Source organism: Anser anser (assembly GCF_964211835.1).
Source record: "Anser anser genome assembly, chromosome: 1".
NCBI classification, from domain to species: Eukaryota; Metazoa; Chordata; class Aves; order Anseriformes; family Anatidae; genus Anser; species Anser anser.
This window is the reverse complement of record NC_139720.1, coordinates 95947350-95963040: the sequence shown is the minus strand read 5'-3', so window position 1 is coordinate 95963040 and position 15691 is coordinate 95947350. Positions and strand designations below refer to the sequence as shown.

The window sequence follows — 15691 nt, the reverse complement described above, 5'->3', positions numbered from 1 at the left end:
GATTAAAACAAAAAGAATTCATAGTCCTTAGCACTAAGGAAAGCAGCAACAGTGCCATGCTGAAGGGCTTGGTGTTACTCTTTTCTTCCAAAGTGCCAACAGCAATTTCAGAGATTGGTCTGAGAATCTGAAGAGTTCTTGGGGCAAGTACAGACGGATTTCAAGCTTCCCTTGTGCAACAGAGGAGCAGGAAGAAGAGCGGGCAGGTCCCCTAGCCAGCCAAAGAGCCTTCTAGCATGCTACTGCCTATGTTAAACGAAGGTGAGGCTCCTCGTAAAGAGGTTGTTTGAGGAAACCCTTACACTCTGAAGGCCGTTCTGGGTGGTGAGGTAGCACAACACAGAAGTTACCACCAAAGGAGTGACTGGGTGAGGTACAATAGATCTGTATCCAGGTGAATCCAGCAGAGAAGGCCCTCTGAGGCAGTGGGCACTGACCTGAAGCCTGCAGCCACCAGGTTGCGGTGGGATTCTCAGAAGTTCACATTTCCTCCATTACACTTGCTTGGGCTTCTTTGTAGGCCAGCTGAAGATAAGGGCCTGCTTACTGCTACCCAACTGGCATTCATTTTAATGCAAATTGCATTAATGTATCCAAGATTAGACACAAGTTTTAAATGGATACCTTATGGCTTTGCTTTCTATTAAAATTTTGAGTGATTGCTCAAACCAGTCACATTTTTCCAATAAGAGGGTGCTTTTCTCTGGAAAATGGTTTCATCCTCTGTGGAAGGTAGTCATTTTCAAAACATTCTTCATATTATCTGATTAGGAAGCTAGAGATGAAAAAACACATAGCTTTGGAACAAACCAAATTATTTTCTAGTACTAACATAAGGTTATTTTGGGTTTGGAATTAAAAAAAAAAAAAGTTAAAAGTTAGGAGTTTCCCCTCTATTCTTTTTTTCTTTATTTTTAAACTTTCTATTACTCCTTTTTTCTACTGAAAAAGGTGTATGCTTGTTGAGAGAGGTGGGGAGCAGGCAAGATTAAGGGGAGAAAGTGTGAGAAATCCTACTTTTCATAGCTAATGCTTTCCATCTTGGGAAAAAAAAAAAAAAGGTTTTGAATTTTTTTGTCTACTAGCCAAATGCCTTTGACTTTACTTTTCCTAGTAGAGTGGGGGGATGGCAAGAGAAAATAGGGAGGAAGACTGGGGAAGGAAGAAAGTAAAAATCCCAGGAATATAATTTTGGCTTGTTTCCAAAGGATGAAAGTGTTCTGTGAAAACAAAATAAGGCGTGTGCTTCAGAGAACAAAAGAAACCCTGGGAAAACCCAGTGTACTTCAGTCAGAACTTTGCTGTTTTTTTTCTTGTGCAGCTTTTGGGGGACAAATCTAGGTTCCCTGACTACGGTCTGTATCGCTTCGAGTACACGTGTCGAGCTGCAGTGGAACTACTCTAGGGATTGCTATTTTGGAAAGGACAGAGGCCACCCATCAGATCCTCTGAGCAGCCTGGAAGCTGCTGCCCCTAGGCAGGACGTGCCATGGGAACTCCGAGGTTTCACTCCTTCCCCTGCCCCTGCTTGGCACCAAGCGATGACCCAGGTCAGTAAGCGGATGCCCAACACCTCATTCTAGCAGGCCACAGGCTTTACTTACCTGCTGCTCAGCCACATGCCAGCAGTACAGAGGGGATGCTAGGAGATAAGTGAGAGGGAACCGTACATTTCTGTTCTCTTTCCCACAGCAACTTGTTTATCAGTCATTATTTTGTCTCATTTCACCCTAACCATGCTATTTTATGAGATCAGCAGTTCCTTGCAAATGGCTGGGGTGGAGACCAGTATTAGCAAGACCTGATTTGTTCTGTTTAGAGTTGTGCTTCAAGCTAAAGTACAGTGAAGTGGCAATTGTCATCTTTTCTTTCTTCCTTTTCTTTCTAACAAATCTGCAAACAAAAGAAGGCATGAAACTGCTGAGAGGAAATGGCCTGAGGGCAAATGAAAGGAAATTTTGCAGGACCCAGACAAGCCACTGATGCCAGATGATACAGGACCAAAATGTTTAAAATGGTTAGCTGAGTTTTACACAGCTGAGTAATCTCATTAACCTAGAACTTTTGTAGCTACATGTGTTCAGCTATAATGATGGAGATAGGAATAAAATCCTGCAATTAAAGGAATCTGCTCTGGGTTTGAGAAGAACCCGTTCTTGCTTGCCCACCTGTGCATAGTCAGATGCCTTCTAAGGGCTTTCATCTTGCATCCTCACGCGCTGTCCCCAGCTAGGAGGCTGGATATGCAATTGCAGAAGTAGGAGGCCTGACCCCTTACATGAACTTTCTAAAGCATCAACCAGTTTGGAGAACAAACTGTCGGTACAGAGTAGGAAGCCATAGCAGTGGTAGCATCATAGTGGAGATCAAAGGGAGGCAGCACAAAGGTGAAGGAGCTGGCTAGTAGGGGGTAGTAAGGGGTAACATGGGGTAGAGTGAATAGCAGTACAGCCAATAGATTGGAGGAGGACTGTAGTCCTGGGTGAATGAAGCTTTAGTGACATGAGGAAAACGGACTCCACAATCAGTAAGATTGTAAAGAAGGTATGTTTATTCAGCGCTGGGCAGTACGGGGGGTAGTCCCACCAAAGTTGTGCGCACCCCAATGTGGCAACTTGCCTTGGTTATATGCAGTAGTTACATGTGCATGAAGTTTCCCCATGTGCCTACACATATGCATGACGTATCCCTGCTTCATGTTAAAATTAGTTCCAAGGAGTCATTTCCATAAACTCCTCCCGTCTGCGCTTGCGCAGTGTCTCCTGGTGGTGGTCACCGGGGGTTGTGGGAATGAAGGCTGATAGCTCTTCTTCATCACTGCTAGCTGACCTCTTGTCTTTGTGCAGACTCAGCTGCTCCATGGCTCTTGTCCAAACCACAGGGTCAGTCTCAGACGGTTCTTGAGACAGGTTCCCCGTTTTTGTCAGGAACCATCCTTTGTGAGGGGCCCCGAGACTTCTTGTTTCGGTTAATTTGCACAGTAGCAAGCAAAGACATTAAGCAACATCTATTTTTAATACAATAATCTAGGTATTCATTAGTCAGCACCCTGTCTACTACGATTCCCTTAACTCCCTCTCTCACAGCAATTGAAGGAGCCTGGGCCAGGCAAGGAAGGACCGGCACAGCAGGTACAGGCTCTTCGCAGAGATGTTTCCCAGGAAAATCTCGTGCCTGCCCTCGGCGGAAGGGCGAGACGGGGAAGTTTAGAGGCCAGCGGAACGCCCCCCCCCCCGGCCCCTTTCCCAGGGCGCTCCCCCCGCCCGCTCGCCCCCTCCAGCGGAGCAGCCCCGTCCCCGCCCGGCGCACACGTGCTTTTCTCCCGCCACGGCTCCGCCCCGCTCTCCTCTCCCCATTGGCCGGCTTTCCTGGGGGGAGGCGGCCGCGCCCAATCAGAAGCCGGCGCGCGGGCACGCCCCCCTCCCGGCGGCGAATGGGCTTGAAGAGCGGCGGCGCGGAGGCGCGCCCTGAGGGGGTGGCGGCGGCGGGAGGTGACCGCGGACGGAGGCGGCGGGGGCAGCGGGCGGCCGCACGGCGCTCCCTGCCCGGCATGGCGGGGCCGCGGGGAGCCCGGCCTGGCGGCCCCGGCTGCTGCTGGGCGCTGCCCACGGCGCTGCTGTGCGCCTACGGCTTCTTCTGCAGCGTGCGGCCCTCCGAGCCCTTCCTCACCCGGTACCTGCTGGGGCAGCACAAAAACCTCTCCAAGACCCAGGTACTGCGTGGCCGCGGCTCGGGTTTCCTCGCGGCGCGGTGGCGATGCGTCTTACCGCCGCCTCTTCTTTCCCCCGGCAGGTGTTCAACGAGGTCTACCCGGTGTGGACGTACTCCTACCTGGCGCTGCTCTTCCCCGTGTTCCTGGCCACCGACTACCTCCGCTACAAGCCCGTGGTGCTGCTGCAGGGCCTGAGCCTCATCGTCACCTGGTTCATGCTGCTCTACGCCCAGGGGCTGCGGGCCATCCAGTTCCTCGAGTTCTTCTACGGGATGGGGACCGCCACCGATGTCGCCTACTACTCCTACATCTACAGCATTGTCGACGTTGACCTGTACCAGAAGGTCACCAGCTACTGCCGCAGCGCCACCCTGGTGGGCTACACGGTAGGCTCGGTGTCCGGGCAGGTCCTCGTGTCTGTGGCGGGGTGGTCCCTCTTCAGCCTGAACGTCATCTCCTTAACCTCCATATCCATTGCCTTCGGCACAGCCTGGTTCCTGCCGATGCCACGGAAAAGCCTTTTTTTTCACCATGTCTCCAGTCAGCCGTTCAGCTTGGAGATGAAGGTCATGGACTGTAAAAATGGATCAGCTGTCCAAGATCAGCCCAGTGTGCAGAGGACACCTGGCTGGGAGGATGAGACTAAAGTTCCCTTAAACGTGGAGGGGAGTGCAGCAGAGAAACAGGTGAGTTGTGCCCTGGGTGTACTTCAGAAGAGGATGCAACACTTGTGGTTGTCATGCATGCATAGGTGTATGTGTACGTGCGTGCACACAGCAGTAGAGGTGCAATATCCAATAGCAAAAAGCATCCCTTTACTTATCCAACTTCCTTATTTATTATACAGGAAAATCTCCTTGTGATTTCCCTTCTTCGATAGAGCATGGTAGGCTGCTCCTTGGTTTTGCTGAAGTCGTTCTGCGTGCCTCACAAGGCTTTGGTTAAAACTCTCTGGGTATCAAATTGCTGCTCAACTGTACAATGCCAGAAGAATCTCAGGGCACTAAAAATTCTGTGCTTGTCCAAATTCTGGGTGTGTCTGTGACTTGCAGGGAAAAAAGCCATTCTTCCAATATCCACATCTTGAAAACGTTCGTTCCTTCAGATGTTGTGTAAGCTGTGTAGTAAGAAGATGTGTAGCAATTGGATTTTTACTTACAGTGCTGGAAGGACACTAGTCTGGGGAGGAAACAGCAGCAGTTCTGGAGAGCGCTAACAACTGGCGTTGGTTACCTACAGGGGCATAGGGTACGGGTAAATTGCAGGAGATACTTTTGGTAAAACTTCAGAGCATCCCATGAGCACACCACAGGTTATGCCAAGCACTCTGGGCTATGTAACCTCTAGCAAAAGTCCCCCGAGGGCTGCTAGCTGTCCTGGGGCCGTTCATTACAGATGACCAATTGCACAGAGAGCAGCCTGCTGCAGGTGCCGGCACTTTGTGTGGGGCCAGGTGCACTGTCCCTGGATTGAAAGGAATGAGGAGCTGGGGTAATTTTTTTCTTAAGGTGTGTGAAGAGAGCATTTGTGCTGCTGCTGCATGTGTCAGAGCCGGGGTTTGCTCACTGACACGGGGGGAGCAGAGGAGGGCTCTGTGCTTTGGCTGGGTCGAGGGGGCAGTGTCCCAGGCTGCTTTCAGCTTCCTTCAGCTGCTGCTGGGAATTAAAGGCATTAACATTCCAGGGACCTGATCCTGCCCCATCCAGCACAGTCTGCTGAGACCCAATTGCTGAGATGGCAAGGTGTTTTAAAAAAAAAAAAAGTATATATATTTTTAAAGGGGGCCGGTCTTTATTTTGCTTTGTCATCCGGTGGGAAGCAAGGAGAATGTGCCAGGACAAAGTGGCATAGCAGCAGGGGGCTGCCTGAACACACGAGGCTGGTCCTGAGGGCCTTTCCCTCTGGTCTCTTGCTCCATGCTGTCCCCAGATACCAGCACCTGAAGGGTGCTTTCCTGCCTTGTCCTCCTGGTGCTGGCACCAGGGAGGGAGCAGTGTGGCCACCTGAGAGCTAGTGTGTATGTGCTTCTGCAGATTTTCTGGTTTTAGGGCAGGAGTGGCTTTGCTGAGGTGATTAAAAGCAAAAAAAAAAAAAGTCTTTAACCGTGCAAACTTGTATGCTGAACGGTATTTGTTAATCGCAGAGTGGCTCAGATTGGGAGGGACCTTAAAGATCCTCTAGTTCCAACCCCCCGCCACCGTGCCAGTAACGGTGAAGGGATGCATATTGCTTATCTTCCCCTTCTGTTTATCTTTCTCCCAGAGCAAGGGGCAAAGCTGCTTCAAAATTAATGCTGAAAGGGGGGGATGCAGGGGGAGGGAGGTACGTGTGCTTTAGTGTAACTACCTGGTGGTGGTCACACCAGGTGCTGAAAGCTGAGAAGCACTGGTGTCTGTAGCCTTAACGAAGGTAATGGCAACTGCGTTTCATGAACGTGCATTAGAGGCTGTACAAATAATTGAACTGAACCATTGCCAAGCGATAGGAGGGCTGATGGGCCCTTCTGGCTTACCAGGCACCTGCTTGCACCGAGCTTGCTGAATCAGTGCTTGCAGCATGTGTGGCAGTTACCTTCCCTGTTTTTCTGCACCTGAACTCGTGCTTCATGCGAAGCCTTCTGCGTGGGAGATGTCTGGCTAACGCTGGCTTGCTGTGAGCTGACCTCCTTCCAAGTCATTCTGTTGGGCTTTGCAGAAGTAGTATCTGCACGCAGAGCAAGCATTTTGCCTCTGGCAAAGCACCAAAGGGGCCGTGTGGTATTTAATAAAGATACTCAGAAACCGGTGACACTTTGAGGGGTGGAGAAAGGGAGTTCAGGATGGAGTTAGGCTGCGGTCTTTGTTAGGAGTTTGAGCAGCGATGCCTTAAAACAAGTTTTATTGCTTGAGGAGAATATTCTTTCCAGGGCACAGGGTGAGTGATTCCCCTGGGTCAAGGGCATGCTGCCAAGAGCACGAAGCTGCTGCTGATGGGGAAGCTGCTCCAAAACTGGCTGTGTGGTGGCTCAGTGTGCAGTAGCTCAGTCCTGTGACAGCTCTATGTTATCCCGCAGGGATTTTAAGCTATAGATGCTGGGTGGGCTCAGGAGCTCTGTCAAGACCCACATGAAGTAACTGCTGTTTGGGCTCATGTGAGAAGGGTCTTGCTTGTCTACAAAGAGCGTGTGCACACAACAAACATAATTAGCAGCTCTGTCTACAAAGTGAAGACCTCTTCGTTTCCTCTGCTGATCTGGTGTAAAGTGGTTAGGAACATCAGTCTAATAGCCTGTATGTAAAAGGCAATTTTCATTTGTCACCATCCCTTCTTGCTAAGACTGACCTACTTTCAAAATTTTTCAAACCATTTTGTGGGTATGCCCCCCTTTTTTGTGCTCTTCTAGAAAGATCTGGAAGAGAGGTTCATTTCTGTCTCACTGAATCGTCAAAGCACTTGTATAAACGAGAGCTGCCGTTTGTGACAGGGTCTGATGGAAGGAGCTTTCATTTCTCTGCAGATCCCCAGGCAATACCTCTCTAAGAGCCTTGGTGAACATTAACGGGTAGAGTAGTGGAATGATATTGCTCCTTTGAATAATTCATTCCTGAATGCTAGTGCTAGGGAAAATTGACTTATTATGAGGGAGAAGTACCCTCATCTGGTCACTTGCATGCTCTCCATGCTAACTGGTTTGACTGAATTTGGATCAGGGCTTAACAAATGTCAGTGATGCTTCTTCCTGTGATTCGAGTGACTGGCTTCCAAACCCGTTTGTCCAAAATAAATATGGGCCTATGCCTCTTCTCTCTGGTACCTCTCATGGCCCTTCTAACAACCAGCAGCTACTGCTCTGTGTGAGAGAGTTGGAGGTGGAGAGGATGCTTGAGACCGACCCCTTCCTTTCCGTATTGTAGAATGGTGTGCAGTATTCGTAAACGGAGACTAACATTTCTCTCCCCCTCCCTCCCCTTTATGCAGGAGCAGAAAGTAGACATCGTGAAGGTGCTCAAGGATCTCTGGCGGGATCTCCTGCAGTGCTATTCCTCTTGGACCATGCTGTGCTGGTCAGTGTGGTGGGCACTGTCCACTTGTGGCTACTTCCAGGTCATCAACTACGTTCAGGGCCTGTGGGAGATGGTGCTGCCTTCTCACAGCACAGAAATCTACAACGGTGGCGTGGAGGCGGCCTCAACGCTGCTAGGTAAGCTGCTGATGTAGCTCCTGCTCTGCTGGGAGAAATGCCCTATGTCCCTCAGGGTCACCAGAGCGTGATTTGGAAGTGTCTTAGGTTTCCCCACACATGCAGGCAAGGGAATCTCTGCACTTGGGATGAGTCTTCCATGACACGCGTGGTGTCACACTCAGTGTAGAGTTTGCTGTTGCATGCAGCCCTGGTTCTTGTAATCCAGTGCGTAGGTGTTTAAAGGAACCTCCCAAGTCAGTTGTTCTGAATGATTTGTCAAAAAGGCTCCAGGTGTGTGATCGACTCTTCCTGGCTGTCACTGTAGCTGCAGCCCTGAAACAGTTGGGGTTTTGCTTGTTTTAACCACTCAAAGCCCAGCTAAGGGTCCTGTGCATTCATTGCTTTTTCTCTGGCAGCATAGGGAGCACATGAAAGTTTCCTGTACACGCGCGAGCATGTGTGAGCCACTGTGTAGTCATTTCAGCAGCGTTAAGCAGAAAGGCTATTAAGATGAAAGAAGTCACTTGACTTGAAAGGGCCAGGTGGGTCCGTCAACAAAAAGAAATTGTTTAACAAGTTATTAATGCTGTTTCATTACCAGAACTAGAACAATACTTCTTTTAATATCGCTAACGTATCCTTGCAGAGGCTCTCTAGGTGTTGCTCTACTATGTTCCTTTTCTTTGATGGAGTCATTGTTCCTCCATGTGCTGTGAACTTCACCTTCTTGGGGCAGAAGAAACCAAGGTATCCAAACAAGCAAGGCCTGGAGCTCGTCTTTGGCATGCTCAGACCCCTCTTGGAGTTCAGTGGGAAGTTGAGACTCATTTATAGCTCTAGTAGCTGGACTAGCACCCATTGTTAACTGGGTTTGAACCTGTCACCACCTTTATTTAATGGTCAGATCCTTAAGAATCGTCGTCTTTGGAGTGCACTTAAATAGCATGTGGTCATATGCTATCACAGCATGATGTTGTGGCTCTTTTAATTCTTGTTTGATTCAGCTTCCTCTACCATCCTGCCTTGGCCCCAGGAAGCAGAAGAATTTGTATCAAGCAAAAGAAGACACCAGTCAGTTTGTGGGTGCAGAAATCACAGGTCACCGCTACACAGAAGATGCTCTTACTTCAACTGGAGCATGCTCTGTAAAGCAGGGACTCTTCAGAGAGCAGTTGTTAGGTTCTGAGAAGTCTTTACCAAGCATGTGAATTTATTATGTTAAGGGATCATAGCATGGCCAGATGTGGACAGATTGGGGAAAAAAAGTGAGGAAATATTCTTCAAAGCTTGTTATGAGCATCTGTGATATCAAGGTCCTTTTCAAATCCTGTGAACAGTGGTCCTATTGGAAGGAAAGGTTGTTGGCACTTAACTACAGCAAAACTGAAACTTTTGTTTTCCCACAAAACAAACTTTGATTTTTCCTCTATTGTCTTTTCTGTAAATGGTTGAATTATATTGGGTGAAGTCTTCTGAAAGTGAATTAGCTTCTGTCCCTGAACTGCTCAAAAGAAAACCGAAAAATCCTTCTGCTTGACAGATTCATTACTTGGAACAAATGAAGTTTAGTGAAGTAATCTCAACAAAAAGCCTTAAAAATATAACAGGACTAGAAGTGATCTGTTGAGAAAGAGCACCCAGTGAAACCAACCTTTTCTACCCATTCTTAAGTAAATTTACATTCTTCATTTACTGTCATCTTACAGGCCCCTCTTTGCACCAAATCTGGTTTGAGTTGCATTCTTTTTGAAGATGGATGACTCCTTGAATAAATCTGAGTGCAGCTGTAGTCCTCAGATCTGTAGAAGAACATGAATGCTCCTTACTTTTCTTACTGTTTTGGAAGTCCCTTTCCTGGTGTATCCCAGATCCCATCTGCCATTGTCCTTGCTCTTGGTCATTCTGTGATCTGTTATGAGCAATGTCTGGTAACCTTCATAAAAGATGCTGTTGCCATCCCTGCCTGTAGCTGTGGTGTCTGCTAGAAGGGTTTGAGTAGAGCATGGTGACTCACGTGGCTGTCAGCTTCCTGTCCTGGGCAAGATAAATATTATGCTCCGTAGTGAGGTCAACTGACTGTGTAGCTGTATCCCTGCAGCTTCTTGGGACTGTGGCATTCCTTCATCAGACTGAGATGGGAACCACTGAATCAGCTGTAGGTATCTAATTGCAGCACACGGATTATATGTTTTCATAATTAGGTGTCGGGCTGGTGTAACGTTGAGCCATATGGGGAGTATGACTTGGAGTTGCCACTAAATCCCCAGAGTGAGATGTAGAATCTCTCTCCCCAGGTTTCAGAATGTCTGAGACAGTAGAAAGAAGGCTCTAGGACCTAGCTTCTTTTTGCATCTCAGGGTTTTGCTGCTAGGGGATCCAGGCTTCCAAAGACCACAAAATGTCAGTCTGGTAATGTCACGGCAGGCACTGGGAAGAGGAGTTGAGGGGGAGGGAATAAATTTTTTTTGTCCTTGTCAGAGCTACCTGCACTAGTCTGCAAGGTTGTTGTGAGATCTGACAGGATTGCAGGCTGGTACACTGATTGTACACAAAAAACCTTCGTGTGCTTGAAGGGTTTCTAAGAAAGCAGGCCAGCCAAGGGCTACAAAGCATAAATGCTGCCGGGTGGCACTTCTGTACAGTGGTCAAATGCTGAATACAATCCTGTTTTTCAGAGATCTCCAGTGAACCTCCCTTTGTCAGCATGCTGTTCGCTGTATGCAGCAGCATCCTTATGCTATCGGTTGCTCTGTGGCTTGATTGCAAAACAAAGCCTACTTCGCACAGGAATTTACTTGTAATATGTATTTTGGTTTCTCAGAAGTTAGAGCTGCAATAGTGCATGAAATGGACCTTGTCTTCTGCTTGAAACGTGCATCACAATTCATGCCACTCACCGTGTGATCTGTCTTCTCCTCCCAACCCCACCTTTCTAAAATCCAGCAGGAGCTACCAACCTGTTCTGATTGTAAAGGGTTGTTCATGCACAGTTAGTGGTGAAAGACTTTTTTTTTTTTTTATTTACAGCCCCAGTAGCTTTCAATGAAGCTTCATTCTGGTAGATGGGGTTTTGAACTCATGCTCTTACTGTTACAGCCCAGTGTGAAGATGACAGCAAACACAGGTTTTCCTGCTTCCTGAGTGAGAGCTGTAACAGCTGTGTATTAAAGTGGATAGTGTCTTTGTGTCCCCACCTGCAGTGAATGTAGACCCTAAGGCACCACGAAATCATTAACTGGGTGCTTTTGTGAAGCAGGGTTTGCATTTCTCTGCCTAGCTGACAACACCTCTATAGTCAGCAGCAGTGGTATGAGTCATGGGGCTATTGTACTTACGAAGCTGGGGAGAAGATTTCAGGAGGGGTCGCCACTGACCTGTTTTTGTTGCTGTTGTTCCCAGAAATATGAATAGGAACTTACAGCACAGTTCCAGGTAAGGGGGAGGTTAGGAAGGAGAGCTCCTAAGGTGTGCACATTAATAGCATTCACGTCGTTAATGATTCTCTAACAGAGGCCATACAGCTCCTGATCTGTAGTGTCCAAATTACTTGAATTGCAATAACTGACAGTTATGCTTGTTTTCCCCCTCACAGGAGCTGTTGCAGTGTTTGTTGTGGGCCATATAAAAACATCCTGGGCAATGTGGGGTGAAGTGGCACTTGCCCTCTTCTCCTTTCTTATTGCTGCTGCTGTATACATCATGGACACTGTTCACAACATCTGGGTGTGCTATGCATCGTATGTTGTCTTCAGAATTATCTACATGCTGCTAATCACAATAGCAACGTGAGTATTTTTTACTGTAAATTGCTCTTGAGATTACAGCTGTTTGGAAAGCTGGCCTGTTGTCCACGTAAGCAGGGTCTCACCCGCCAGGAGTCTGGAAGTCTGTTTACAAGGGTTTGTGTTCTGACTCAGGTTGGAAACAGAGGCACGGAGATGTGTATTTGGCTGGCAGCCCACCCAGGCTCAGAAGTCGTATGACACTAATGTGACTATTTCTAAATATTAGATAGCGCTGCTTTTTTTGTAAACGTGGCTGGATTGAAGTGTTAGCAGATAAGGGGAGGACAATGCTTTATCTACATTGTGGGGTCAATTTTTGCTAACTTGCATGGAGGAAAATGTCAATTTAACTCCTGTCTTTGAGAAGGAAAACACAGCTGTTTTTCAACCACACATACTCAGGGCTACATGACAGCCCAGGCACAGTCTGAGGGGAGATGTCGAAGCTGGTAACTGCAAAGGGAGTTGTGATCAGAAGGATGCAGGAGGTTATGGACCACACTGCCGTAGGCTGATGCTTAGGGACTGCCAACAGCTTTCTGAGACTATAGGGTGTTGCACCTTCTCTGGGTGGCAAGGCCATTTGTAGCTGCGTCAGGCAGGGATGTTTCAGTCTTACTGAAACCCACAGACCTTCCCAAGTTTTTGCAGCCTTTTAGATGTCTCTGCAGATCTTCTGCTAGTCTGTCATGAGCTTATTTCTCAAAACACACTGTCAGTGCAAGCTAACTTAGTTGTGGAAAATACTGGACCAATCTATGTAACTCCTTAGGTTGCATATTTGTCTTTTACAGAGATGTTCCTCATATTCTTGTTCCCTTCTTCTTCCCCATCCTTACATTTTTGGTCATCCATTTCTTTCCAGGTTCCAGATCGCTACAAATCTCAGCGTGGAACGGTACGCCCTGGTGTTTGGGGTCAATACTTTCATTGCCTTAGCACTTCAGACTCTACTCACATTGATTGTTGTGGATGCCAGTGGGCTTGGGCTAGACATCTTCACCCAGGTATGATAGCCCCCTTTAGCTTTACAGATGGGAGAGAGGAAGGTGAAACAGGCTGTAAAGCCTCTCAGCCACCAGTTTCTGGGTTAAGGCCTTGCCAACTAATGTTCACTAATTCCTGACACATTAGAAGAAGAAGGAAGCTCGTGAATTAACTTTCTTATGTATTTGATAACTGTTTTGTTTAACCACTTCTTCTTTCTCACCTTCTCTGCAGTTCATGATTTACGCATCTTACTTTGCGGCTATCTCCCTGGTGTTCTTGGGCAGCGGCATATACAGTATTATTAGAGCTTACAGAAGACAAGAGCAGATGCAAAGCAGATCTCCTGAAAGCCATTAGTGCACCAAGTGAAGACCTTCAGTGGCTACATATGAAGATAGAGGTCTGGTTTTTAATCTCTGCCTTTTCTTCCCAAGGCAGTCACCTTAATGGCACTTGATCCATATTTATACTATATTAGTAGCACATTTTAGAAAGTAAATGTATTAAGTCTTACGTAAGTAAGAACAAATATCTTCTTTCTAAAATGCCTTTTGTTCTTCTGTTGCATATATGGGATGTGCAGCGAAGAACAGTAAGTTTTCTCAAAAAATGAAAGCCTTGAGAGGCTTTAGTCTGAAGCCGTGCATCTGGAGACTGTCCTTGAAAAGGCAGCTTTGATTGCATGGTAAACAGCTACTCTCTTTGTCATTAAGATGCTGCTGTAGTGAGGGCATTCTCACAGACCTCTCTGTGGAGAGACCTGGGCCTGGGAGAGGAGGTGGCCTTAGGCCAGTGCTCTGCAGCATGGCTCTTGCTGGATACTGTGTTCTGAGGACTCATACACTTATGTTTCTGCATATACACGTGCTTCTTTTAGTTTAGTATTATTTCTGCAGTTTATCTGCTATCCCTGCTGTCAGAGCTTCACCATAGCTGATCATGCTACCTCCACAAAAATCTAACTGTCCTGGGGCAACTTGTGACAGCGCTGACTTCGCTGCCAGCGGTGCTTCTTGTGCTGTGAAGGTCTGCACCCAAGGGACTGTAAAGCTCTAGGGAAAGCCTAGAGGGAGTTCAAGTAGGCAGGATATTGATCTGCAGAACCGTTGGGCATCTTTGCCTTTGTCCTCTAGGTCTGCAGATTCCTGCAGTTGTAAGAGTCACTGACTCGTATCCCAGGAGCCTGGGCTATCTCAGTGGGATAGTGGATTTGAGTGTAGCACCAAGAAGGAAGGTGACTTGCAGGATTTTAAGCTATTCTTTGTAACCTCAGAATCATAACTGCAGTGACTAGACATCTTCAGTTACTGTATTTACCAAAATGAACACCTGAGGCCTTGAAAAATGCTGACTGCTGATCTGTTGCTTCTTCCCTTTTTAAAATGCCTTTATTTCTGGTGGGTCTCTATCCACTAGTTCTACCTCTTCTTTCCACTTAAAAAAAAAAAAGTGTTTACGGAGAGAAGAGTTTTTTTTATTTTCTTTTGTCCAGTCTGAGCAGTTTGGGACTTGCCTCATCTGTTTTTTAAAATGATTTTTTTTTCCAAATTACATCAGCACTGGGAAGGAGTTGCACAGAGCTGTCCTAGGCTTGGGCACCTGGGTACTCAGGCATCAAAACCAGCACAGCAACAGATATCTGTAGTGCACTGTGGTCATGGCCTATAAGCTGTCCCAGTTGCTGTGCAGGTTGTAGTTTTAAGCGTATGGGAGAACTGGAAGGGAGAACGTGCTGTGCAGTGTGCTTCCTTTCCATGCCTTCTCTTTCTGTGGTGGTTGGAGCTTATTCCAGTCAGCCTGAAGAAGCAGCTTCATTTCATTACTTGGTTTGTTTAATGCCATGGAGACGTCACAGCTTTTCTCTCCTGGCTGGGACAGATACGATCTTCCTCATAAATTCTGAGCGCCTCAGCCTTTATGACACAAGGTGAATGACTAACGTGTTTGGGATGTGCTCTCTGGGGTCTGTGGAGCTCTTTAAGGCTGGCTGCTCAGGGAAGTGTGCTCCCCAAAGCTTCACCGTGTCAGCAGGCTGCCTTCTGAAGTGTCTTAGGGGCTCGGCTTTATTTATACTTACATGTGTAAACTTAACTGCCTTATCCTGAAATGGAAACTTGAAGCCAACCACATATATATTCTATTCTGTTCTTTACTGTATAAAAAATAATCTGAAGCTGTGAAATGCTAGCTGACGAGCTGTCCTGAGAAAGGGTAGTAAGGGCATACCTTGTCCTTTGGGTTCCTTGGCTTGATGGCAGCTGTGATGTGAGATGAGGCATGGATGCATGGCACTTGTATCAAGTGACAGAAAGAAGCAACTCAATTTTAATTGCACTTTTCATACAGAGAATAAATATTTGAAGGGGAACAACCCAGTTAATTCTCAACTTCTATTTAAATAACTAATGAATTACAGCAATAACAATTTTTCTACCAAAGTCATGAAATTGTGACAGCTCTAATAGTGACGTGCTACACTGTGTACATTTTCAGGCCTATTAATGTATGGAAACTACACCTAGATGTTGTTCTTATGTTATGCTGTTGCTGTGGTGATGAGGTGTCAGTAGAGCCTGACTGTACGTGGAATTATTGATGCCTATGAAATTCTGTAAGCATATTGATGTTGTTGGTGGGACCCCTTCAGCTTGTTTCAATTGAATAGATATTTTTGTTAAATAAAAATATTTCAAGATACGTGTGGCCAGTGTTTTTGTCTTTTGTTAACTTGCTAATCCACAACATTGCTGCTGCAGTAGACTAATGCAGGTTGTTCTGAGCATCTGTGTTACAAAGGGAAAAATTGAGACAAACCAGGCAAAGAGAACTAAGTCTTAAAGATAGTGGTTGAGTGTTTTGTGTAGTTTTGTGGAGCTCTGTGCAAGTGTATTACCCTGAGGTTCCTTAATTGTCAATCATTTCAGAAATTCCACTCTGTAGTTCCAGTGCAGACTGGTGCAGTGGGGGAGAAGCTTACTCACTGGTGCAGGATAACCCTGGTCAGGAAGCATCAGCATCACTGAGGGTGACTGTAAGGGAAAT

At 47.0% G+C, this 15691-nt stretch overlaps 1 protein-coding gene across 1 annotated transcript; it reads left to right on the top strand.

Annotated features, from left to right (window-relative positions):
• Window positions 1-3306: 3306 nt before the first annotated feature.
• On the top strand, window positions 3307-15346 carry SLC19A2 (solute carrier family 19 member 2). Its single transcript, XM_083820423.1, has 6 exons — window positions 3307-3712; window positions 3793-4398; window positions 7670-7892; window positions 11467-11659; window positions 12525-12666; window positions 12881-15346. The coding sequence occupies exons 1-6, from the start codon at window positions 3434-3436 to the stop codon at window positions 13004-13006; spliced, it is 1569 nt and encodes a 522-aa protein (XP_083676549.1). The 5' UTR covers window positions 3307-3433; the 3' UTR covers window positions 13007-15346.
• The last annotated feature ends 345 nt before the right edge of the window (window positions 15347-15691 follow it).